Genomic DNA, 24,911 nt, shown 5'->3' with positions numbered 1-24,911 from the left:
GCATCTCTAGGATTTCCACATCAAATCTGCTCTAGTTTACAAAAATAGAAAGGTTTTTCTAAGCATCATCTAATTTCTGAAAGTCTAGATGTATTTTTTGGGTTTCCCAACATCAGAAGTAGAGAGATCAGGCAGACAAAATTCTGCCTTCCAAGCTAGATGAATAATGAAAACAAGTTGTCTTGTGATATTTTTCAAACATTAACGCATTGGATCAATTAGATGAATAGTATTCAGGCAACTCCAGCTGTCAGTTACACTTGCGCTAGGAATAACTGGTGGGGTTCAAATGGTTCACAAATTGGCCTGGAATTCAGTAAACAGTTTTGTTAATACCCAGACCAGACCTTCCCACCCATGTTGCTATAGGGCTGGCAGAGAAAGTACTAGTAACAACTTATTTTTGTCACTAAAATAAGCAAATGTGACTGAATACACAGAGACGGACTGAAAATGACAGGTTTACCAAGCCATTTTTCAGAGAACTGTACCTTCATTAAACCTCCCCGTTTATCCTTCCATGGCAGGGGCAATAGGCTACACAGTTACTCATGGAGGTGCAGCGATACTGGCATACAAACGAGGGAAAATACATTTCAGCTCCCATACAGAAGAGGTCACATTTGTCAAAACTGATCAAACATATTTAGGCTTTAAAGGTGGATTAAACACACAAGAAAGATTTTAGCACTACACAGAAGTCTTAACTATATCCTTTCAAAATCACTCGAGAGGTCTGGCATTCTGGGATGATGTTTTTAAAAAGGTTACAACATGTATTTTTTCCCCCAGCTTGAAAGGAGATTTGCTTCTAAGATCTGAAGTCTTATTCGTGACTTCAAAACCAGATGGAGGCTCCTACTCTACAATGCTGCATCCAAGGTTTGCTATTGGCAGGAATAGTGAGGACAGTGGTTGCTGTTAATTTTAACATGCTAAATAGCTAGGCTTTCATTCAACTGTAAAACATAGAATCGGTGTGATCCTCAAAATAATATCAAGATTTCAGAGCGTGTGTGGCAGCAGCCTAGTGCACTTATAAATGTATCTGGCTCTTGCAGAAAAGTCAGATTTAAATCGAGCATCTTAAGCAGATGATTGCAAGATGCAAGCTGAACTGTATATACCATGCTACAATGAAGGAGTAGAGAATAGAAGCGTGGAGGACCTGCTCATGGAGCACAAGGACACCATATATGAGCTCCTGGACGGTAAACTGGGTAAAGTACTTAGGTTATTTATTTCTCCTAGCATCAGATTACTTTTTAAACATATTAATGCTCTCATGTAGCACAAGGGGCAAACACAAAGCTTCTAGAGTCTACTTCATCTCTGAACTCCTGTGTGGAAGCTAAAAGTTGTTTTAATTTTATTGACACCATGATCACGTGTTATCTGAGCACTTCACAAAATTACATAAATCCTTGAGCCGTCAACACCCAAGTTTCTTTTTCCTCCCTTCACCGTTCCAGAGAAGGTGTGAAATATTGGTATTAGCCTGTTAACTAGCATTATCTGATGGTTATGTTTTGGGCGAAGGGCACAGAGTGTTTTGAAGTAGAGAATAGCATGAAAGTTGTGAAAAAGCCAAAATCTTTTTTGGAGAACTGTAAGAGGACAATCTCCAGAGGTGTGTCTGGCAGGTGCCACCTACCTGCAATCTGTGCCTTTGAAAAAAAAAAATCTTCCTTCTAGTTCCTAAGATCACCAGAAGATGATGAATTTTCAAGTGGGTAGGGAAATGAAATAGGTCTCCTCTTATTCACAGGAAGGATGTCCACCTTGAATGCCTTTCATGCTAAGGAAAGTAGCATTGAATTTTAAATATGCCACAGGACTTCTCAAAGATGGTATACAATCTGAGAGGCGGGAGATATTTATGGCTACTCTCCAACCTCTAAGCCTTAACTGCAATGTAGATGCACCCCTTGCTAATTAAATTTGTCTGAAGGCATCCTTAAACTCAGAAGTCAACTAGACTGAAGAACCTTGCCATAAGCATCTCTCACACACTCTGGTCAACATTATGCAAGAACTAATCTCACTACTTCTATGTTTTCTCTTTCATACCACTTTCTCTAAAGCTGAAGTGCCTCAACTACCCAGTATCAAACTCTTATAACCACAGTTCTTGATATAGCATTCTAGTTACAGTGTAGTTAGTTAGTTACACGTTTCCTGGTGCAATCAGGATTACTTGGTGATCGAATTTGTCTCCCAAACCTTCTGTCCCTCTAAGCAGAAGTTAGTCCAGTCCATTGAAGTAGAGGGTCTTTGGTGTGGTGATGATCTAAGACAATCATACACAAGTGTGGCCTGTAAGCAGTTAAAGGGCAACTGTCAATTTGCCAAGCTCAAATGATACTTCACAGCTGCAGAACTCCTCAAAATGGGAATTCTCTAGTAGTCACTGCACATTGATCTCACTGCTTTAAACAAAGCAAAACCTGGGGTGTGCAAGTGCAAAATGGAAGCTCTGAATAAAATAAACCCAGTACCATTCAACAACACCCTCTTTATTCAAAAATAGATATCTATGAGACATTTCAGAATATACTGCTGCCAAAATGGCAGCCTATACTTCTAAATTAATTCCTAGATCAATTCATATACAGATTTAAGCTTTTTTTTTTTTTTTTTTTTTTTTTTTTAAGAGACACTTTGGGGAAACTGTTGGAGGAAGCTGTACCCAGTTCACCAGGCATCCTTTGCCTTCCCCCACTCAATAAAAACCACAAGACTATTTAAATTAAGCAAAATAAAGTAAAACACACACATTTTTTGGAAAAATCAAAGCATTTCAATTTAAAAAACAAACATACAACTTTCTCACAGAAAATCCGCCCAAAATAGCAGTTTGAGATGCCAACACTCATTTGTCTACATAATTTCTACGATAGTTTTGCTTCATTTCTGTCCTGTAATGGTTATGCAGTCAATCACTGGTCAAGAACAGTTACTGTTTAAATAAAATAATCGCCTGGGGTTAACTCCACTGAGCTGGGACAGGATAGAAATGCATCTTTTGGTTTGTGTTTAAGAGTTTGGGGTTCTCTTTTGTTTTTTGGCAAAAGCAGAGAGAGTGTACAACACTTTATGGTCCAAACAAACACTCAGATAAAGGGCTCTCCAATCATGTCAATTCATGGAAAAGTGCAGTTCTGCCCCCAGGAATTCTCCTCTACAACAAGGGGAAAAACAGACTCCACAGCTGGGCAGTAAGGAGGCAAGAATAAAGGGCCAAAATGAAGTGCATGAACTTTTCACAAACTAAATGACCGGAAATGCTAGTTTATTCAGTTTCACTGAATGCTGAATTAGCCATTAAATTCTCTGTAAAATAAGTTAATGAGCACACAGAACAAGCTTCATATTTCTATAGGTTTCCTCTCAGGTCTTTGAAAAGAGCAGCTTAAGACCACAGTGAGGCACAAACAAAGCACGTCACTCTGCCTTACGGGTTTCAACCTCTGTATTACAGAACCTATAATATTATCCGATTAAGTGTTTCCAGCAGCTTGTGAAGTCTTAGGTCTGGTCTACACTGCCGCGTTACAGCGCTGCAACTTTCCTGCTCAGGGGTGTGACAAAACACACCCCAGAGCGCTGCAAGTTTCAGCGCTATAGCGTGGCAGTGTAGACAGCGCACCGGCGCTGGGAGCTATTCCCCTTGCGGAGGCGGGTTTTTTATAGCCCCGGGTGAGCTCTCTCCCAGCGCTGGTGCTGCGACTACCCAGCTGCCGCAGCACTTTAACGTTGCTAGTGATGACATGCCCTTAGCAAGAAGTATTTAAATTAAAACAAAATGGCCAGATTGGAATGGTCTGCAATGAGCAGGCAGGCCTGCTTGCTAAAACTAATACACAAATTTAAACCTAACTATATCCATGGTAGTTATACCATTAGCTAGCATGACAATGGAATTAGACTTAGTATTTTTTAAATTTGTTTTTCGATTTTTACTGGAAAAAAATCGACTCAACGTGTGATACGAAATTACATACATCCTCCCAATATATACATGCACATGTATATTGATGTATGGCATACAGGATGTGTGTATACATATACATACAGGTCTGTATAGCGTATCAACATATACAAATTAAATATTTATACCACATTTAACTTCAGTCCATCAAATAAATTCACTTATTTAACCTAAGGAGACAAAATTCATAGAACAAGATTTTCAATATAGCCATTCTCAAGTTCACAAAGAAAGTTACACAGTACCTATCTGAGATATCACTAGTTTTATTCCACCAATCCAACCTCTTGGCTAGTTAAACTTCTGTAGATTTACGCTTATATAATACAGAGGGAAAATGTGGTATAAATATAATACAAGGGAGTTAGAATAAAATTCACTTCTACTCATGTCTAATAACCAGTTCTGCATTGCTCAGCAGAGTGTAAGTTATGAAGTTATCCCTAAGTCACAAAAACAAGCTGTTAATTTCTATTGCCCAAAGTGCGAGTCTCAGTGTATATATATATGCACCATACCAAATAGGAACCACCTTGAGGTCATTCCTACAACAGTAACCGCAACTACAGATTTAACAAAAGGTTAACTGTACGGTTGCTCTTTGGACATGTCCCCTGATCCCAGTATGGTACAGTACACACATGCATACGCCCCCATAAAGCACACTAGCCGCTCTACTGCTTATAGATTTGAACATCAGAAACCCAACTAACACAGACAAAACAGATTCAGAAATAATCAGACACTTTTAGAGAGAGAAAAAACACAACATTTCTTTGAAAACTTTCAGGTATATGTACATGATTCTTACGACTTCTGTGGGAGTAACAAGTGCTAAGAGCAAACGGAAACTAATCTGAGTACAGAAAAGGTGAGAAAAGTTTCTTTTCAAAATATATATGGACTCTATACCCACTCCCTTCAGAACATGGACATACACACTCTCCATCTTCCCCTCAACGTGAGACACTGTACACAGAGAGTGCGCATGTGCAGCTGGTAGGCTGAAAGTAGGGTCTGTAGGTTCATTCCTATGGTAGATCATTGGAAGACTGTATTTCCAGTCAACACAAGACTTTTCTTACTTCTGCTGGTACTAAGGGGAATTAGTAAATACAGGCACCATTAGTCCTAGTCAGTTGAAAACAGATCACCAGCAGATGGCAAAGGTGCCAAGCCTCCTGTAACGTTGGGCAGCAGGGAGAGATCTGGAAGGCTCTGGATGTGAGATTTCAACTCCTTGCGGACCTGGGTTACCCGAGCAAGCTTCTGTTTATACTCCTGAGGGGAAGAGACAAGGGAAAAAGATTAGAAACAGATTTTTTTTTTTTTTTAAAACACGTGATCAGTGTGTATTATGATAGTAATCAGTCTTCTCCAGGAAACCCGTCCTAGAAAACTAACTCTGAGAATAATAATTACAGTGTTGTTGTAACCATGGTCAGTCCCAGGATATGAGAGAGACAAGGTCGGTGAGAGAAAAGGAGTACTTGTGGCACCTTAGAGACTAACCAATTTATTTGAGCATAAGCTTTCGTGAGCTACAGCTCACTTCATCAGATGCATACTGTGGAAACTGCAGAAGACATTATATACACAGAGACCATGAAACAATACCTCCTCCCACCCCACTCTCCTGCTAGTAATAGCTTATCTAAAGGGATCACTCTCCTTACAATGTGTATGATAATCAAGTTGGGCCATTTCCAGCACAAATCCAGGTTCTCTCACCCTCCGCCCCCCCCCCCACACAAACTCACTCTCCTGCTGGCAATAGCTCATCCAAACTGACCACTCTCCTTACAATGTGTATGACAATCAAGGTGGGCCATTTCCAGCATAAATCCAAGTTTAACCAGAACGTCTGAGGGGGGAGGGGGATAGGAAAAAACAAGGGGAAATAGGCTACCTTGCATAATGACTTAGCCACTCCCAGTGGAGTCACTAAGGTCAGTGAGGCAATCACTAGATTTATGGATTACCAGGGGCGGCTCGACCAATTTTGCTGCCCCACCCAAGCAGTTGCTGTCGAATCGCTGCTGCCGCCGAATTGCCGCCCCGCCCGGAAGAGCAGCGGAGCTGCCGCCAAATGGCCGCCCCGCTCTGAATGCCGCCCCAGGCTCCTGCCCGGAAAGCTGGTGCCTGGAGCTGGCCCTGTGGGTTACTACAAAAATCTAACAGATTAACCCCCTTTTTGTCCTATGACTGCAGAGGTAACAGGCCGCTCTACCTTGAATGGTCCCTTAGAATACAGTGCTAGCTACTTATGCTAAACAATCTGTTCCCACTTGTATTTAGCTGTGATGCTCAGAGGACCTTTTGCCAGACCCAAAGAGCTCTGTGTGGCTCAAAAGCTGGTCTCTCTCACCAACCTTACCTCAACAATAATTACGAAGTCTAGTAGTTCCCCATCACCTGGGTCCATGTTCCCAGCATGTGACTGGCAGGAATGCCACACGCTTTAGCATTCCAGAGCCATTCATTCTCCTCCTCCTGTTGAGGTGCGGGGTAGAGTCCCCTAGTGCCTCTGTCAATTATGTCACAGAGTTAGAGTTTAAGGCCAGAAGACACAATTATATCTTCTAGTCTGACCTCCTGCATATCAGAGGCGACCACCACCACCCTAAACCCAACCACGGAAATGAGACCCACAGGAGACTAGACTATTGCGTGTCACAGGCGGAGAACAGGAGGAACTGAGGTGCACCAGTGCTCGAGGCCCCTGCAATGGCAGGGAAATTATTTCTCACTGACAACTAATAGGGTTCTCATCAGCTGCTACAGATGTCACCACAGAAGACACTTTCTTCAAACTTCATCTAAAAATTCAAACTGAGAATCTGGATTTCCCTTCAGATTTTTATCCTTTCCCCTGGTTGGTCAAACAGACCTATGTTGGTTTTGTGGCTTCCACAAGGCTCAAGACCTTATGAAAATTTCCTACATTTGCCTCTTATACTGACACAGCAGTTCCTGCTCCATCTAGCCTTGTGTGCGTGTTTGCCATCTTTCTGGAAGACAGAGGCAGTACAGGGGTTCAGCCACACTGGAGTGCAGTCATGAAGTAACAGACTCCCTAGGCCTGTGACTGCTATTACTGGTAAGAGGGGTAATAAGCTCCCAAATAGAAATTATGGCTCTGAAATTTTACCATCTGCTGCATGATTTTTGTGTGTAAGTCTGGTCCAGTTACCTTTTTAACATGCTGTAGTAGGATGGTAGGTTTACAGAAAGCATGTCCCTCCTCAGGTACAACTGAAGGGATTAAAATTATTAACAACTAGTTATTTGCTGAAGGTCAATAGTGTCTCCTCCTAGAGGTAAATGAGATCAATCCCTACAAAGCATATTATATATGCCTGTGAGAGGCAAGCCCATCACTTCCCAGCGCACAATACTACGATAGTCTTTACTCCACATACATTTAAAGAATGACATTATGAACAATCTATGGAGATACTCCCTTGTGAACTATAAAAATAGCCAAGGATAAAGAGAAATCATTACTACTAGCCAGTCTGTTATTAGTTGGCTAATATGTTATGGATAAGTGCTGATTATTAACCATAACAGCTGTAGCATTATATTATATATATTATATTAGCAGTGACTCAATTATGCACATAATCACAAAATGTGAGTGAAAATCAGAGGGTCAGAGACTGAAACCACCAGCATAGTCTGTTAACTTCAGAAATGTGCAAAAGCAACAGAAGAAAGGCTGTATGTAGAAGGAACAGATACTGAAGAGAGAATCTGAAAAGATTCCTTCCAAGAGCTAGGAAGCCAGGACTGTTAACTCAGAAGTCCAGTAAGTGAATATTTTAGAGCTCCAAGGGAAGTCATCCTTGAATTCCACAGCCTGAAGATGACCTGAAATAAGGCCGACTCTTCATTGTGGGAAGTCTCGGGGGTGGTGGGGAGAAGAAAGGGTTGGTCAGAAGCCCAAAAGCCCAGGAAACCACCTATCATCATGCATCACATTATCCTATCTAGTAATGACTTTTAGAGACTGTCAAAAGCAGACTAACACGTTCACACCCAAATACAAGTAAACTATCCAATTCAAAAGCTCAGTTAAGATTGAACACATTAACTTTGTAACATGATTCCCATCACAGCACTTTGCCTACATACAATAGGTTAACAGCATTAAGATATCTAATAGTCCAATATGATAAATACTAAATCATTTCATTGAGATCCATCCCCATAGAATGTCATACTTTTAAACCGTATTCAAGTGTCTCTCTACCCAACTGCTTATCCTGTATTTTTCAAGTCATCTCTGAAATGTGGTATAAATCTATGAGAAACAATGTGACTGAGTTAAAAAACCTCAGAATGCTAAACAGGTTTCCATATAGTCAACTGCAATACTAATTTACTTCTGATTTCTTGTTTAATTAGTAGTAAGAGTAGAACTGTTTACTACAGAATCCTCTCTTTGAAGAGCAAGACAAACTGGGCATTTAATGGTGAATCAGCCTTCTGAAGAGTTTACAACTTTATAAGGACTAAATGGGGAACTGGATTCAGATTAATGATGGAAAACTCTCCCCACCTTCCCCAAATATCAAAGTAAAGCAAAATATTTCCCACTGACCATGAATGATGGGTTTACATTCTTATTGGATTATTGCTTTGTACTGGAATAGTGAGAACAGAACTGATTGCAATAATGCAAAATATTCCTACACTTGAAGTGGGTGTATAAATGTATACTGTAAATTTCCAGTAGACACAAATATGGATTTCCTTTAACACCCTATTTCAAATCTATGCAGATTCACCAGGCTAAGGCAGTAACAGATCATCATATCAAACATCTACATGTACACACACAGGATAATAGATTGGAAGGATGGAATTCAAATGAGGCTCTGGTGGCTCATAAACTGTTTGTGTGCTGCTTAAGAAGCTAAAGAACCACAGAGGCCAGGAGGAAATGCACTTTTCAATTTATGGGGGGCGGAGGGGTTGGTGGGAGGCAAAGGACAGAAATAAGAATGCATCCAACATCCCCAACTGTCAGTTTTTGAGAAATGCTTCTGCAATCCCAGGACTCATTATGCCATCCAGATGTACTGGCGAACACCAAGGACCTTTCAGTTACCTCCTGAGCTACTTCTTGCTCTCAAAGCCCTGGTCTACACTGGGGGGGAAGGAGGGAAATCGATTTAAGTTACGCGACTTCAGCTAGGTGAATAACATAGCTGAAGTCAATGTACTTAAATCAACTTAATGTGGGGTCTCCACTGCGGTGAGTCGACTGCGGCCGCACCCCCGTCGACTCTGCCTGTACCTTTCGCGGCGCTGGGGTACAGGAGCTGACGGGAGAGCACTCGGGGGGGTCAATTTATCGCATCTAGACTTTGATCCGGCGGGCAGCGAAGACGTACCCTTAGGGTGTGTCTAAACCACCCACAGAAATGAGCCTCCCAGCCCAGGTCAACAGATCTGGGCTAGTGGGGCTCATGCTAGCGCTCTAAGAAACAGCTGTGTGGACAGCACTTTGGAGTTGTGGCTCAGGCTCTGAAGCCCACCCTTCTCTCGAGGCTTCAGAGCCCAAGCTGCCGCTTTCAAGTCCTGTCTACACAGACTTGGTTAGCGGGGCTCGCACTCTAAAGGCTATCAGTTCAGGCCGGGAGGCTCACTGCCACTGGCTGTGCGCATAGTCTATGTGAAAACAAGAGCAGTTCACAGGGAAAACAAGAGACCCTGCAAGAGTGCCAAGGGGGAAAGGTGCTGAAGGACTTTAGAACCATGGCCTAGGAATCCGCACAGAATCATAAGCAGCCAAGGAAGCTGAGAAATTGATCCACTGAAGACCCTGTACTGAACTAGTGCCCTGAACTAGGTCAGAATGTGAGCAGCTACAATTGGTGGCCAAGGCTGTTAGAAAGAGCAGAGAGATTGGGAAGGAAGGAGGTGGAAAAAGTGGACAATGTGGGGAAGGGACTTCATATGGGGAAAGTGAGGCAAAAGAGTGGGGGGAGAGGGGGGACACTGAATGCATAACAACAGAGGAAGAGAAAAATGAGAACATGGTATGAAGTTAAAGGCATTAAATAGGAGAATAAGAGATGGGAACAAAAAGTGAAAGAGGCAACAAAGCTCTAAGGATAGAGCTATCAATATATTCATGGTTCTAGATGTTATTGCATTTCTCCGGTAGAATACGAAAACCAACACAGAAGAAAGGGAGTTGTAGCGCAACCAAAAAAAGAGAGAGTTCTCCTCCCGTCTCCTCCTTAAGTCTCAGCAAATACAATCCCAAAAGAAATCCCAAGGTTTACTGTGTGTTTAGTCCTGGGGGAATCCTGAGCCAAAAAATTATAAGTTCTGCACACAATATTATAAAATTCTTCAAATTTTGTCAAACAGTATATAATCATGCCAGTTTCAATTATTTTGGTAATTTATTTCAAAATACCTGTCAGCAAGTATGTCTGTAATACAGACACACAAAAACACTCCCCAGGAGTAGAGTGTATGACAACTCAGTTCCTATCTCTATGCCACCCCTCCCCAGCCCAACTGGGGGGCCAGACACTCCCACCTGCTATCCCCCAGAGGCTACCCTCCAGTCCCAGACACTCACACCCCTTTCCCCCTAGAGTCCAGCCATGGCTCCACATAGCCCAGACACTCACATCCCCTACCCCCCGAAGCCAGGGATACAGAGGGAGACATTGCCTGATGCTGAGTGCCAGGCTTGCATAGAGTTTCTTGCACACCACCACCTCCTTCCTTCAGGGCATGCTGGGAACTGCAGCTGCTGGGAACCCTCCAATTCCCTCCCTCTCTTCCCCCCCACTCCCCAGCCTTGTCTTCTATTTGTGAGCTGGGCTCTACTGGGTCCAGTGGCCCCTCGTGTCAGCCAATAGCTCTTCAGCCCATTTCTGTAGGGGGAGGGGGCGGAAAAAGGAAATTCTGTGTGCACATTAATTTCTGCAAAACTCTGCATTGCACAGTGGCACAGAATTCCTCCAGGAGTATATGTTGTACCATCCACCCAGAGTTACGACAAGCTGAGTGCTGTGCTCTGCTTAAGCATGACAAGTTAATTGTTAACATGCAGTAAGAAGAGGACAGAGCATAAGTTCTCATATACCTAGAATACAGACAGCAAAGGGGCTTATTGAACTGTATCTGCTCACAGATAGAAGGTGGATACTGCTGCATCTACAGATGGCTTTCTGCAAAGAAGCTGCAGTCTTAAAGTTGTAGTACATGAATCAGCCAGACAATGACGGATGCCAAGCTAGAAAAGAGGGAGGAAAAGGCTGCGCTCTCTCAAGAATGCGGAGGTCCACCAACACAGACAGGGGAGGGCAACAAGAAAGCTTGCCACACACTCAACAGGCAGGAAAGAAATAAAAATGGGCAAGAAGCTAGCAAAACTGAACGGTATGATTATACAGAGGGGTTGCAAATTCCATGTGAGGACCAAGGGATGAAGTTAACTACTTGTAAGAAATGAAGACGTGTGCATGCAAGATAGAACTAAATCCAAGCGTGCAAACTACTTTTGCCCAGTTGGGAAGAGCATAGCCCCTCCTCAGTCTTTCAGATGCAGGACTAAGCAAGAGGGAACAGGAAGAGCATGCCTTAATATTAATGAGAGAGATTAAAAAACCTTATTCCAATTAACTGAAAACCAAAACAATCTCATTCCTCCCTTCCCAGAAAGATTCTCAGGCCTGTAAATCTTTGGAATGCCTGAAGTCTGATGACAGCATACTTCCACATTAATAGCACATTTTGCAAACATTTTTGTGGGTATGTGCATCTGTCCTGTCTGCAGCACCAACATACAAGTGTGCACACTGAGACAGAGATAGAGTTTCTTCTAAGGGCTGAAGGGCTATTTGTTCCCAAATATATGGTACACAGCTTCAAACATTTAACTACGTGATGGGGAACATTATTCTTAAGTTTATCCTTATTTGTAGGTGTGCACTATTTTGAGATATCCCTCCAACACCCAGACACATGGGGCAAGTGTTCCTATCTGAAAAGGAACTGGATTTTGAACACATATCAATGGCAAAATAATTCAGGTCACCCCAACCACCACATCTGTACAATCTGTAGAACATTCTTTGTCTGGGGGCTACAGGGAGTGTGATCTACCCCCAAACCAATATTACGCACCTCAGAGCCCTAGCCATGGAGCAGAACCCCACTGTGTTGGGCACTGGACAGACAGAAAACGGTTCCTACCCTGAAGAACTTACAAAGAGGGCTCAGAAACCGATCACAGCCATGAGAAAGAGACACTGAACCAGAGCAGGTTGAGAAAGAGACCCAGGTATCCAAAAGCTTTGCTAGATGATTGAAAGCGAAAGAAGGTGCCTCAGGATGCCAGGCAAAACATTGTGCTATGTATCAAATCCCTCCAGTTAAAGAGCCACCACCCAATTTGGTTGCTGACTGCACTACAGAGACTGTATTACCTACTTTCTACTGAACAGCCACGCTCTGTTCTGGTGCCAAGGAGACAGTGCGTGGATGCAGAAAATGGCAACAAGGGAGAAGAAAGATTGGAAACCACTGTTGGATCAGGAAGAGCTAGCAGGGTTGAAGCAACTGACAGGTACAACAGAAGAACAGACCACACCAGCCTTGAAGCTAGGGTCTCAAGAGAGTATGTAAATACTTCACGGCGAGGATGGTGCTCAGTCAGGGCAGGGTGATCCCTTTAACCCTAGTTAAAAGACCCCTTAGCGTAGGTCTACATTGCAGGTGGGAACACGCACCCGAGCACAGACAGATGCTAGTTCTGCTTGAGCTAGCACACCTCAAACAGCAGTGTGAACATCGCAGCAAGCGCAGCCAGCCAAGTTCAGACAGAGGGAGTCGCACAGGCTTGCACTGCACCACCCACTCTGCTATTTTTAACACACTGGCTTAAGAAGAGCTAGCATGAGTCTGTTTACCCTGGATGGGAGGCATGCTCCCAGCTGCAGTGTAAACATACCCTCAATATCTACCCCAAGCGCAATATTAAAGTTAAGGCTCCTGAAGCTGGCTACACTGCCTGCTCCAGTCAGTGGCTGGAATGCTCAGTCCTACTTCAAACAGGAAGTCACGCAGGAAAATGTCACCCCAAGTCACATTAGCCTGGACTACAGGGCACACTGTGTGTATACTGACAGACTTCCAAACCCGGTCCTTGGCAATACTGGATCATTAACAAGCCTTAAAAATAAAATCTATTAAAAACAGTGATTAACTTCAAATAAAATGTCCAAACTGTGCTTGAAAAAAGTTAGATAAACAAAAAGGAAAATGTTCCATTTGGAGAGACACCAGAGATTCAGAGACCTCAGCATGCAGAAGAGAAAGAGGAGCCAAGAGGGACTGTTTTCTCCCTTCAGAGATGAGCATAAGCAGTGGCAACAAACCCTCCTAAGGATAGCGATGTTAGCTATTCTGAATGCAACCGCACAGGCAACTTGCTGTGGAGAACTCTGGAAAAAGCTTTTAAGAAGAATATGAGAGTCTTCGATTAGCCCCCATGCTGAGGCATGGTTTGAAAATACAGCCTGAAGGTTACTGCCTAAAGTCCTTCTATCCCAAAACCCCCACAACTCTTGAAATGTGCTTAAAATAAGCTGCTACTTTCTGTGGTCCCGATCTACACTCTTTGCACAGCCGACTGCCACTGCTGCATAGGATGGGTTCATTAAGACTGACAGCATTTGGATGTTATTTGCCTTTTATGGTCAAAGTAATGAGAACTGACTCAATATTTGCTGTAGCTAGGCTTTGAGGATGAAGCTGGAAAAAACTGGCGGCGTGTATCGTGAGTGCCCTTCCTAATCAATGTTCACTTTCAGAATAAAAAGTTAGAATTCTAACTCAGTGGCAAAGCAAGTCCAGAATCACACTTTAACACCATTAAACAGTGTGATCTGACAGGAAAATTAAGAGAAAACGTTTGACCATTAAACTGACAAGACAGGAAAGTCAGAGCTATAGCACAGGGAATTGCAAACTTTTTTATAGTTTGAACTTCACTTTAGTATAGAGATTACACTGGCAACTTCTGACCCAATTTATAGTCATATGAGATCCCTGTATGCAATTACAATAATTGCTTAGCTGTTACCACTCAAAGATCTTGCAGCCATTGTGGAGAGTTCTCTGAAAACATCCACTCAATGTTCAGTGGCAGTCACAAAACCGAACAGGATGCTGGGAATCATTAAGAAAGGGAGAGATAATAAGACAGAAAATATCATATTGCCGCTATATACATGATACGCCCAGATCTTGAATACTGCCCACAGACGTGGTCGCCCCATCTCAAAAAAAGATATTAGAATTGGAAAAGGTTCAGAAAAGGGCAACAAAAATGACTAGGGGTATGGAACAGCTGCCATATGAGGAGAGATCAATAAGACTGGACTTTTCAGCTTGGAAAAGGGGGGATATAGAGGTCTATAAAATCATGACTGGTGTGGAGAAAGTAGATAAGGAAGTGTTATTTACTCCTTCTCCTAACACAAGAACTAGGGGCTATCAAATGAAATTAATAGACAGCAGATTTAAAACAAACAAAGGAAGTATTTCTTCACACACACAGTCAACCTGTGGAACTCCTTGCCAGAGGATGTTGTGAAGGCCAAGATGATAACAGGGTTCAAAAGAGAACTGGATAAATTCATGGAGAATAGGTCTGTCAATGGCTAGTAGCCAGGATGGACAGGAACGGTGTTCTTAGCCTCTGTTTGCCAGAAGCTGGGAATGAGCGACAGGGGATGGATCACTTGTTCTGTTCATTCCCACTGGGACACCTGGCATTGGCCACTGTCAGAAGACAGGATACTGGGCTAGATAGACCTTCGGTCTGAGCCAGTATGACTGTTCTTATGCTTACACTACAAAACATTGTTTATTTTAGCTTTAACATAATTTAGTAGGTGAATTGGAGAAGGAGCTATATCTCTTCAGATACTCATTTCAAGCACCTCTGTTGTAGCATGTCATATGTACAAACACCCTCTGCTTGACATTGCTGATTAAAGGACATATATTACACACAGTGATGGAAGATAAAGTGGAAAGTTTCAGCATTAAAAAGGGATCTGCACGTTTAAATGGCACTGACCCTTCAGTTTGTGTTGAATGCCTGAAATAAGAGGGATAATTAAATAAAAGAAAAAAAGTTCTAAGATTCCCCCCTCCCACCACCAGTTTGTTTAGCTTCTCTTAAGTCACACCAGATGGGCCAGAATTCAATGTTCTGTATCATCACAGCTCCCACTAACCCGCACCAGGGTTAATTCTCTTTTAAAATAAACCTTTGAAAGACCCTTTTTAAGTTGCCCTGTTATGCGTAACTTAACTAGGCTTTCATATGCAGGAAATAAGAACAGTGGGTAATTTTTATCTTCATTATGTGTGCTACAGTGCAAGAATGAACTGAGGACAGTTGCAGTCTGAACTGTGAATATCATCTGTTTTGTTAGTTAACAAATCAGATCCTTGGAAATTTACATTAAAAATTACGTTTTTATTACTGTATAAAGGGAAGTAGAAGGGCTCACTCAGAATTTCTAAAACATGCACCATTGGCTCAAGAGTAATTATTTTAAAATCATGGAACTTGTATAAATAGCTTAATATTTAGAGTCTAAATAGTTTGGCATAAGCTTGTTAGGTTTACATTTTAACAGGGATTAAAATCGTGTAAATATGCATCAGGGATACTCAAAATGTGCAGTATTTACAAAGCAATCCAATCAATCATTCGTTGGCTATTCTAGCTTGCCACTCAAGTTTGTGTTTAAACAAGCTTTTAGAAAGTGGACTCATTAAAGTGTAAGTCACAATGTGACAGTTGGAGACATTGTTCCTGTAGAAAAAAGCCAATGAAGTTTTGTTGAAAAACAGTTACTGCAACTGATCAATAGCTATTTAAACAGCATATATTTATTAGCTAAACCCTCCGCTTAATGTTTCTACAGCTTTTCAAAAAGTCAAAACATATTGAAGTATATGACCATAAGATTTTCCATGAGCAGCCTGTTATTATTCATTAGTGTGGATTAATAGGTACAGCTGCTAGATTGGTAACTGCTGGACTCAACATTTTTAGCATATACCCTTTTATTACTATTTGTATTACAAAGAACACCTCCTAGGGCTTAATCCTGGCTATTCTGTGCTCAACATGAACCTCTTTCAGGATAACTTCACTGCCACTTAACCAGCCGAGGATCATCCCTTTGGATACAGGATGGAGCAGGTCCTCAAGGAATCAATTCTGAAGCACTTAGAGGAGAGGAAAGTGATCAGGAACAGTCAGCATGGATTCACCAAGGGCAAGTCATGCCTGACTAATCTAATTGCCTTCTATGACGAGATAACTGGCTCTGTGGATGAAGGGAAAGCAGTGGACGTGTTGTTCCTTGACTTTAGCAAAGCTTTTGACACGGTTTCCCACAGTATTCTTGCCAGCAAGTTAAAGAAGTATGGGCTGGATGAATGGACTATAAGGTGGAGAGAAAGCTGGCTAGATTGTCGGGCTCAACGGGTAGCGATCAATGGCTCCATGTCTAGCTGGCAGCCGGTGCCCCAAGGGTCGGTCCTGGGGCCCGTTTTGTTCAATATCTTCATAGATGATCCGGAGGGTGGTGTGGATTGCACCCTCAGCAAGTTTGCAGATGACACTAAACTGGGAGGAGTGGTAGATACACTGGAGGGTAGGGATAGGATACAGAGGGACCTAGACAAATTGGAGGATTGGGCCAAAAGAAATCTGATGAGGTTCAACAAGGACAAGTGCAGAGTCCTGCACTTAGGACGGAAGAATCCAATGCACCGCTACAAACTAGGGACCGAATGGCTCGGCAGCAGTTCTGCAGAGAAGGACCTAGGGGTTACAGTGGACGAGAAGTTGGATATGAGTCAACAGTGTGCCCTTGTTGCCAAGAAGGCCAATGGCATTTTGGGCTGTATAAGTAGGGGCACTGCCAGCAGATCAAGGGACGTGATTGTTCCCCTCTATTCGACATTGGTGAGGCCTCATCTGGAGTACTGTGTCCAGTTCTGGGCCCCACACTACAAGAAGGATGTGGAAAAATTGGAAAGAGTCCAGCGGAGGGCAACAAAAATGATTAGGGGACTGGAACACATGACTTATGAGGAGACGCTGAGGGAACTGGGGACGTTTAGTCTTCGGAAGAAAAGAATGAGGGGGGATTTGATAGCTGCCTTCAACTACCTGAAAGGGGGTTCCAAAGAGGATGGCTCTAGACTGTTCTCAGTGGTAGCAGATGACAGAACAAGGAATAATGGTCTCAAGTTGCAGTGCGGGAGGTTTAGATTGGATATTAGGAAAAACTTTTTCACTAGGAGGGTGGTGAAACACTGGAATGCGTTACCTAGGGAGGTGGTGGAATCTCCTTCCCTAGAAGTTTTTAAGGTCAGGCTTGACAAAGCCCTGGCTGGGATGGTTTAGTCAGGGATCGGTCCTGCTTTGAGCAGGGGGATGGACTAGATGACCTACTGAGGTCCCTTCCAACCCTGATACTTTATGATTCTATGGTACAGCATTCATTCCCCTTTGAAATCCAGCCATTTAACTGTTCCCTGCTTTTAAAACAGCTAAAGATTTTCCAATTTTGAGGTGTTTGGTATTACCACTGTCTTCCCTTTCCTCTGCCCACAATCCCACCTACCCCCACATCCTCAGTTGTCCTGTCTGTAGTTTTTAAAAACTGTATTTATTCCCATTCTGTATAGCACCCCTATTGTTTTGTAAACATGTCATTTCCCCCACACTTTCGTGCCGGTCCTTGTTCAACAGTGAGCATATCAGCATGCCAAATAAAATTACTAACAGTCAAACAACGTTGGGGGAAGAGTTCCCCACATCAGCTGTAACACCCGACTTACTACAAAGATGACTGCGAGAGAGCCTGGCTGCATGCAAAAGAGACAACTTAGCCTAATAAGGAAACATCTCAACCCCAGGAATGAAAAGGTTACTTGGTCCCAATAAAGGAGGCCCACACGCATGTGTACAAATCAAGCCGGAAAAGAACAAGAAACTAAATATTTAGTGTGCATAATTTATATTTAATTTTCATCCAAACTCAGCTGAGCAGTAGGTGAGAAGTTAGATACACTTAGGGCCTGATCCAGAGACCAGAGTAACTTGAAAGACACCCATTAACTTCAGGGGGCTTTGAATCAAGCCCTAAAAGTTTTCTCCCTTGAAAAGAAGCTCCTCTGTAGTTGCTACAAACAAAAAAGTTTAGAGGTGACCTTTCCCACCTCAGGGTCCTACTTCTGATCTCAAGGCTCCAAAGATCTCATGGAGCAGAGGGGGCATGCAGACTCAGTGTAAAGAAGGAACAGAGTACTCTCAGCTAAGTTGTGGGTGAGGTCTGACACCAAGTTAACATTTGAATAGATTATAGGTTATTTTGAAGAAAGAAAAGGAGTACTTGTGGCACCTTAGAGACTAACGAATTTATTTGAGCATGAGCTTTCGTGAGCTACAGCTCACTTCATCAGATGCATACCGTGGAAACTGCAGCAGACTCTATATATACACAGAGAATATGAAACAATACCTCCTCCCACCCCACTGTCCTGCTGGTAATAGCTTATCTAAAAGCCATTTCCAGCACAAATCCAGGAGGGTGAGAAAACCTGGATTTGTGCTGGAAATGGCTTTTAGATAAGCTATTACCAGCAGGACAGTGGGGTGGGAGGAGGTATTGTTTCATATTCTCTGTGTATATATAGAGTCTGCTGCAGTTTCCACGGTATGCATCTGATGAAGTGAGCTGTAGCTCACGAAAGCTCATGCTCAAATAAATTCGTTAGTCTCTAAGGTGCCACAAGTACTCCTTTTCTTTCTGCGAATACAGACTAACACGGCTGTTACTCTGAAACAGGTTATTTTGAGTATTTCTTTAAAAAGGCCATGCAATTTCCCCCATGCAGAAAGGTAGACAATATAGCAGAGAGGGAACCAGCCTCCATCTGTCAGATTCTGTGCTCTTCAGTGCAACAGAAGAATTCATCTTAATAAAACAAAAACACCACACACATACACACACCAAAAATTCTAGAGTCACACAGCAAAGCTGTGTCTCAAGTGGGTTCTCTCATGTCCCACAGGTTTCTGAATATCTATTCTCTACAGTCTAATCTGGGGAGAGCAGACAGAACCAAGGAACCAGTTTCCCCTCTCTCATTTCACAACAGCAAGAAAGCAACAAACTTGACTTTGCAGACAAGTTTCTCTCAAAGAAACAATGCACTACTCAGAACCTGAAGGGTAATGATAGCTCCTTTCAGAGCTAAAGCTTATATTTGGTAGATCAGGTCTGCTGGCAGGTTGGCTTTTTCCTCTCCCACTCTTTAAATAAGGAGATACAGTTCCTTCTTTCCCTCACAGCATCATTCACCTTCAATTTACTAAGCATGTTGTTTCTGCTTTTGGCAGCATTTCATACTCCACAAACTACTCCTCCTGCTCACCTTTTACTACGATGCCAGGTTAAGAAGAACACAAGCACACTTCCAGTCATACAGTAACCTTTGTTCAAATATTTTATTGATTTTCATTACCAGGTGGAAGTGTAGCAATGCATGCATCTCTGAAAAATACAGCAACATTACATGGAAATAATTTCATGATCTCTAGATAAGTTTTTTTTATTACTATTTCACTCAACATTTATATTGCAGGAGTGCCTAGAAGTGCCAATCAGGCCAGGGTCCCACTGTGCTGAACACTGTATAAGCAGCACATAGTCATGGCTCACGTGTGCTCTGTGGTACAACAGGACCAAACTCTGCTGCAAACATTATTTTATTCCCCGCCACCTCCAATAGCTCATAGTTGGAAATACTCACTGATGTACAGTTAGTCAATGATTGATTTCTTCACTGCATTCTCCAGACAGCCCAGTTCTATGGCAGCAATTACTACATTATCTCGGTGGTCCAGCTCAGAGACTTGTTACTACACTCAGCGTGTGCCAGAGACGGAGAGAACTTGTAGTCTGCTTCAGTGGTTCACCTAGTGCTCTAGTCACTAGGCAGCCTAGCTATCTGTGCCTACACGCTTCTTGGATCCGAACAGGACTCCAGTTCTTGCTCTACAGAATGGTGAGGAGAGCATGCACTGTAACCCAAATAATTCCCCATTGTGGCGAAAGTGGCAGCTACAGGCAAGTTCATGCAGGGCATGGGTAGCTTGGGAAAATGGCAAATTCCATGGCCACACAATCACAGAGTCCATGGAACATTAAGTGAGATGACGGGGGCAGTTCACACCTCTGAACTATTCTTTGAGGCTCTTGGCAGACTCAGACAGCTATTGGTTTATACTCAGGTCACATCGTCAAAAGTTATCTTCACAACTGTAAGGTCACAAAACTTTTAATTGAAAGTGGAGATAATGGATCTCAAATGTTCAGCAACAGGTGAATTCTGCAGAAAAATTTCTTGATTGCAGAATCATGGAATATATAGGGGCCTGGATATAAGCAGCAACATAACTTGTCCCAAAGAGCACACCAAAAACAAACAAAAAACCCAAAAGCATACGGAGATGACAAATGGGGGGAAAAGAAGGAACAGTCCATAGTATTGACTTTATAAATCAAAGTTACAGCCGTGAACACAATTCCTCCCTCCCCCAGGTTAGACTGACTCTTCTTGCAGAAGAGTCATTCTGCTGTTTTGTTCCACCTTGTCCTGATCTACTGCAGATATCACATATACTTGAGGTATCCATTCTTCCATAGGATCGGAGATATTCTGGTAGTACTTTCACTTATGTGGCTCCATCTATTCAGCTACCTTCATTTTACAATCATCTGGCAACTTGAACATGGAGGCTGTCTCCTCCATTGAATATCTTCCCTATAGTCCTCAGTGTCCAGTTTTATACAGTATAACTGATTTGCTTTTTTTCCCTTAGATAGCTATTGTCATTTATTTCAACAGGCACAGTGTGCACTTTGCTTCACAATAGCTAGCCTGTTACATTTAACTTTGCAGGTTCTGGCACAGTTTTTATTCTCAATGTGCTTTTATTTGATCAGCATTTCAGTGGGATCTTAGGTGGTCAAAAAAGTGTCAGTACCAAAAGATAAGGAACTTAGATTTGAGTCACCTATTCATCAGAAATAGGAAGCCACCTTCTCCGAGAAGAATGTTTATACATGCTAAGGTATTGAAATACTGATCTTTGCGTCCATTACTTAATTTAATAGATTTTACTGCCTGAAGGGACCATTACAATACTGTAACCTGACCTCCTGCATAAAACAGACCATAGAATTTCACCCCGTAATTCCTGCATCAAGCCCATAAGTTCTGGTTGAGCTAGAGCATATCTTTTCAGAAAGGAATCCACAACTCCAGGTAATGGCAAACCCACCTCATCCCTTGGTAAATTGTTCCAATGCTACCCTCAAATATTTGAGCATAATTTCCAGTTCGCATTTGTATAGCTTCAGCTTCTAGCCAATGGATCTTGTTAAACCTTTCTTAAATTAAAAAGAGTCTTCTACTATCAGACATCTTCTCCCCATGTACATACAAACTGTGATCAAGTCACCTCTTATTCTTTGGTAAACTACACAGATTTAAGAAACACTCACTCACTGTAAAGCGAAGCGGGTGAGGTAATAGCTTTTATTGGACCAATTTCTGTTGGCAGGTTTTTCAGACCATGAATCTTTTTTGTAGCTCCATGAAGCATTTCCAACATTCTTTTGGAAGCATTGACAACGGAACTAATGGTCTCACCAATGCTGAAGACGAAGTAATACCACCTCCCTACTCCTATTTAATATTCGCGTTTACACCTCCAAGAACCTCACTAACTCTTCACTGAAGCACTGCACTCAGAGCTACTATTCAGCTGGTTATCTAACCATGACCCCCAACTCCTTTTCACAGTTACTGTTTAAGAGACAGTCCCACAGCATGTGGGGCCTACATTCTCTTCCCCTAGATGTCTGACCCTGATGTCTTTTCTCTCAGATTCAACATCCAGTACCACCTTTCCCCTCAAACCATCAGTTTGTGGGTTTCTTAGTACTATAGCAGCCTTTGAATTCACTCATGCAAATCTTTGCCACTGCTCACTCATGAATTGTAGTTCACTTGTCCAACCTCATCTTTTCTAATATATCCTGTCTTGATGAAAGGATTGTGTGTGACTGAGGACGGTAAGAGCTCTTGGCACCCTGGACTTTTCAAAATCTCTTGAGTAATAGCCTACTATGAGTAAATACTCCCACTCAGCCTAAATGTATGTTTGTAGAATTTGCCATGGTTGATGAAAGGCAGTAGTATTGGACTGTTTAAATTAAATAAGAACTCCAGTGTTTAGACAGAAAAGTTCCCTTCTCAGACACGGGGCTTAGCTATTTTTATTACTATCTCAGAGAAAGAGTTACTTGTGTGTGCAACCCCAGTACCTTGAAGATCCACAATTATTTACAATTTTTGATCAGACACTGGCACTTCATGACTCGACAGAATGAAATCCTGGTTCATATTACCAACAAAGAGCCTACTCTCTCTCCTCTCAGTCACTTTGACCAGAAAAGTGAATGAAGTAAACAGTTCAAAACAGAACTTTGCTTCTAAATGCATCTCAGCTGAAAGCCAGGTTTGTTTTTGTAAACACATACAGCTAGCAATTGAAATATTTGGAAAAAAAGATCATGATGGAGCACAACATGTCATGGAGAAGTACTAAGAACGGGATAGATAAAAAAATAATCATGATTTTTTTAATTTAAATCTGAGTATTTACATGTTGCTAGTTCTTTACTTTCTTCTTATTTTATAGACTTAAATTCTAGAGTGGATGTTTTGTCCTTGTTTCTTTAGTATCCTATTAGAATTTCAACTTTTTCTGTTAAGGGATTACACACTTAAAACGCCCATCTATGCTGAACGAGATAAACCCAGGGTCTCATTAACATTGTTACTTGAGAACACCAGAAACTCAAACACAAAACTGATAAGCATATAGCCTGGGCTGCATTTGCAACCAACAAAATCCTCCAATATGTTAAACTTCCACAAGTCAGGAAAGCTGAAATGCTTGTCGACTATACCCCAAAGGGTTTGCAGTACAACGTCAACGTGACTTGTGCTTCTATGTCACTTAACTGCTTTTGAAAATTCCACACTTAGGTGCTTAATTTAAGACTCCTGGGGTTTTTTAAGTTTTGGCCTGGTGGTATACTGTGAGAGTATGCTAGAAGTCTAATTTTTCATTGTTAATGAGGCGACTGTGTTCTGAACTGACAAAGATTTCATGCCATTAAGAGACATTTTTAATAAAATACAGGTTTAGTCCATAATGCTGAAGTCAAGCATATGACTAGTCCCACTGAAGTCAATGGGACTATTTATGTGAATTAAATTACATACCAGCTTCCCTGTTTGAAGGCTCAGTGCTTGAACTTTCATTATTTTGGCCTATAGCAGTTTGCTAACTTTCACATAAGAGACCTTATCAGAAGTGTCATTTCAAAAGCAAACAAAACCCACAGCATTTATAATTTAGTTTATTATAAACTTTAGACTAAAGTTGCTATAGCACAAGTTTCCAAATTAGTTTTACGACAACTCAAGCTGATTCAAGATCTAGGATTTTTAAAATGCATGCTGACGCATTCTGCTTTTTACTGTAGGTGCCATTAAAGCAGTTAAGAGATGGGAGGGGCTCACAATCCCCTTCCTGCAGAACTGAACTGGAGTTTTATCACTGACTTCAGTGAAAGATGAATCTGACCCAAGGTTTCTATTGTTATTTTCTGTAAATAAAGTAACGGATGCCAGAAAGCCGTTTTTATGGCTTCTTCTGTACTCATGATATCTAAAGTGCTTTATAAATGAACCAACTATAGGAAAACCACCATAAACTCAACTCTCAAATCAGCTTCCGGAGACTAAATAAATTTGCTAGATAGATAGTTAAAGCCTAACAATCTTTAGATTTTTTGAATGCAACAGTCCTAAATCTTCTAGATGATTTTTAAACTCTGGATGGATAATGTACAGTATGTACTCAAGTTACTATGTATAGACATAGGAGGAAAACCCATGGCCAAAACAGAGTACAAGTTAAGAGTACTGCCTAACATTCCAGGACAGAAGACAAGTTGTGATGGAAAGAGGGCACACAAAGGGTTGAAATGCTCTATAATCCAGTCTCCTTCTAGGAGACTATGTCCTCTGTAACTCATGTCCCACCCAACAGCAGCTGCTCATAATAATCAGCATCCGACAGTGTAGAGGAAGCCCATAATGTGTCGCCAAGGGGCAGTTCAACAGATGGCAAAGTGACATACAACCAGAATCATTAATTAAACTGCCATATTAGTCCTACGACATGGTGCTGAAAACACTTCCTCAGTGAAAGAAGAACATTTCAGATAAACGACTGTCTGCTGTTCCCCATGTACTCACTCTAGGGTTTCTGGTCACTACTGAGTTCCAGTCAGACAGTATTATTTTTACAGCAGTTTCTTGCCCTCCAAGTTCAAGCTGGCTACGGCATGAAGTCTGAGTTGTCATCTTTCTACATCACCACTACCTGTTCCTTCATGTAAGCACTGCACATAAATCCAATTAAAAGCATCACCATTTTTTGGTTAAGCAGGGTTGGCAGTACTAAAACACACATTTGACAAGTCAGCTCAGCAAATAGGACCTTCAAGCCAGACAAGCAGCAACCAACTACACACAAAATATACAAAAAGCATCAGTTATTTGCAGGAAGGAGTAACATGGACACTTGATTTTTTTTGGGGGGGGGGGGGGGGGGGGTAGGGATTTCATTCAAGAACAAACCCTGACGTGAACCTGGACTGAACATCAAAAGTGTTTGATGATAAAACAGTCTCTC

The 24,911-nt window shown here is 42.0% G+C and overlaps 1 protein-coding gene across 1 annotated transcript in view; it reads right to left on the bottom strand.

Annotated features, from left to right (window-relative positions):
• Positions 1 to 2,495: 2,495 nt before the first annotated feature.
• The window catches only part of RPRD1B (regulation of nuclear pre-mRNA domain containing 1B), a 46,968-nt gene continuing 24,552 nt past the window's right edge, over positions 2,496 to 24,911 (bottom strand). Inside the window, exon 7 of the mRNA XM_077831936.1 lies at positions 2,496 to 5,272. Within this exon, the coding sequence (XP_077688062.1) occupies positions 5,123 to 5,272 (150 nt within the window). The 3' untranslated portion in view covers positions 2,496 to 5,122. The remainder of the gene's footprint in view (positions 5,273 to 24,911) is intronic.

Source organism: Eretmochelys imbricata, chromosome 13 (assembly GCF_965152235.1).
Source record: "Eretmochelys imbricata isolate rEreImb1 chromosome 13, rEreImb1.hap1, whole genome shotgun sequence".
Taxonomy (NCBI): Eukaryota; Metazoa; Chordata; order Testudines; family Cheloniidae; genus Eretmochelys; species Eretmochelys imbricata.
The sequence above is the reverse complement of the archived record's forward strand: the minus strand, read 5'-3'. Positions and strand labels throughout refer to the sequence as shown.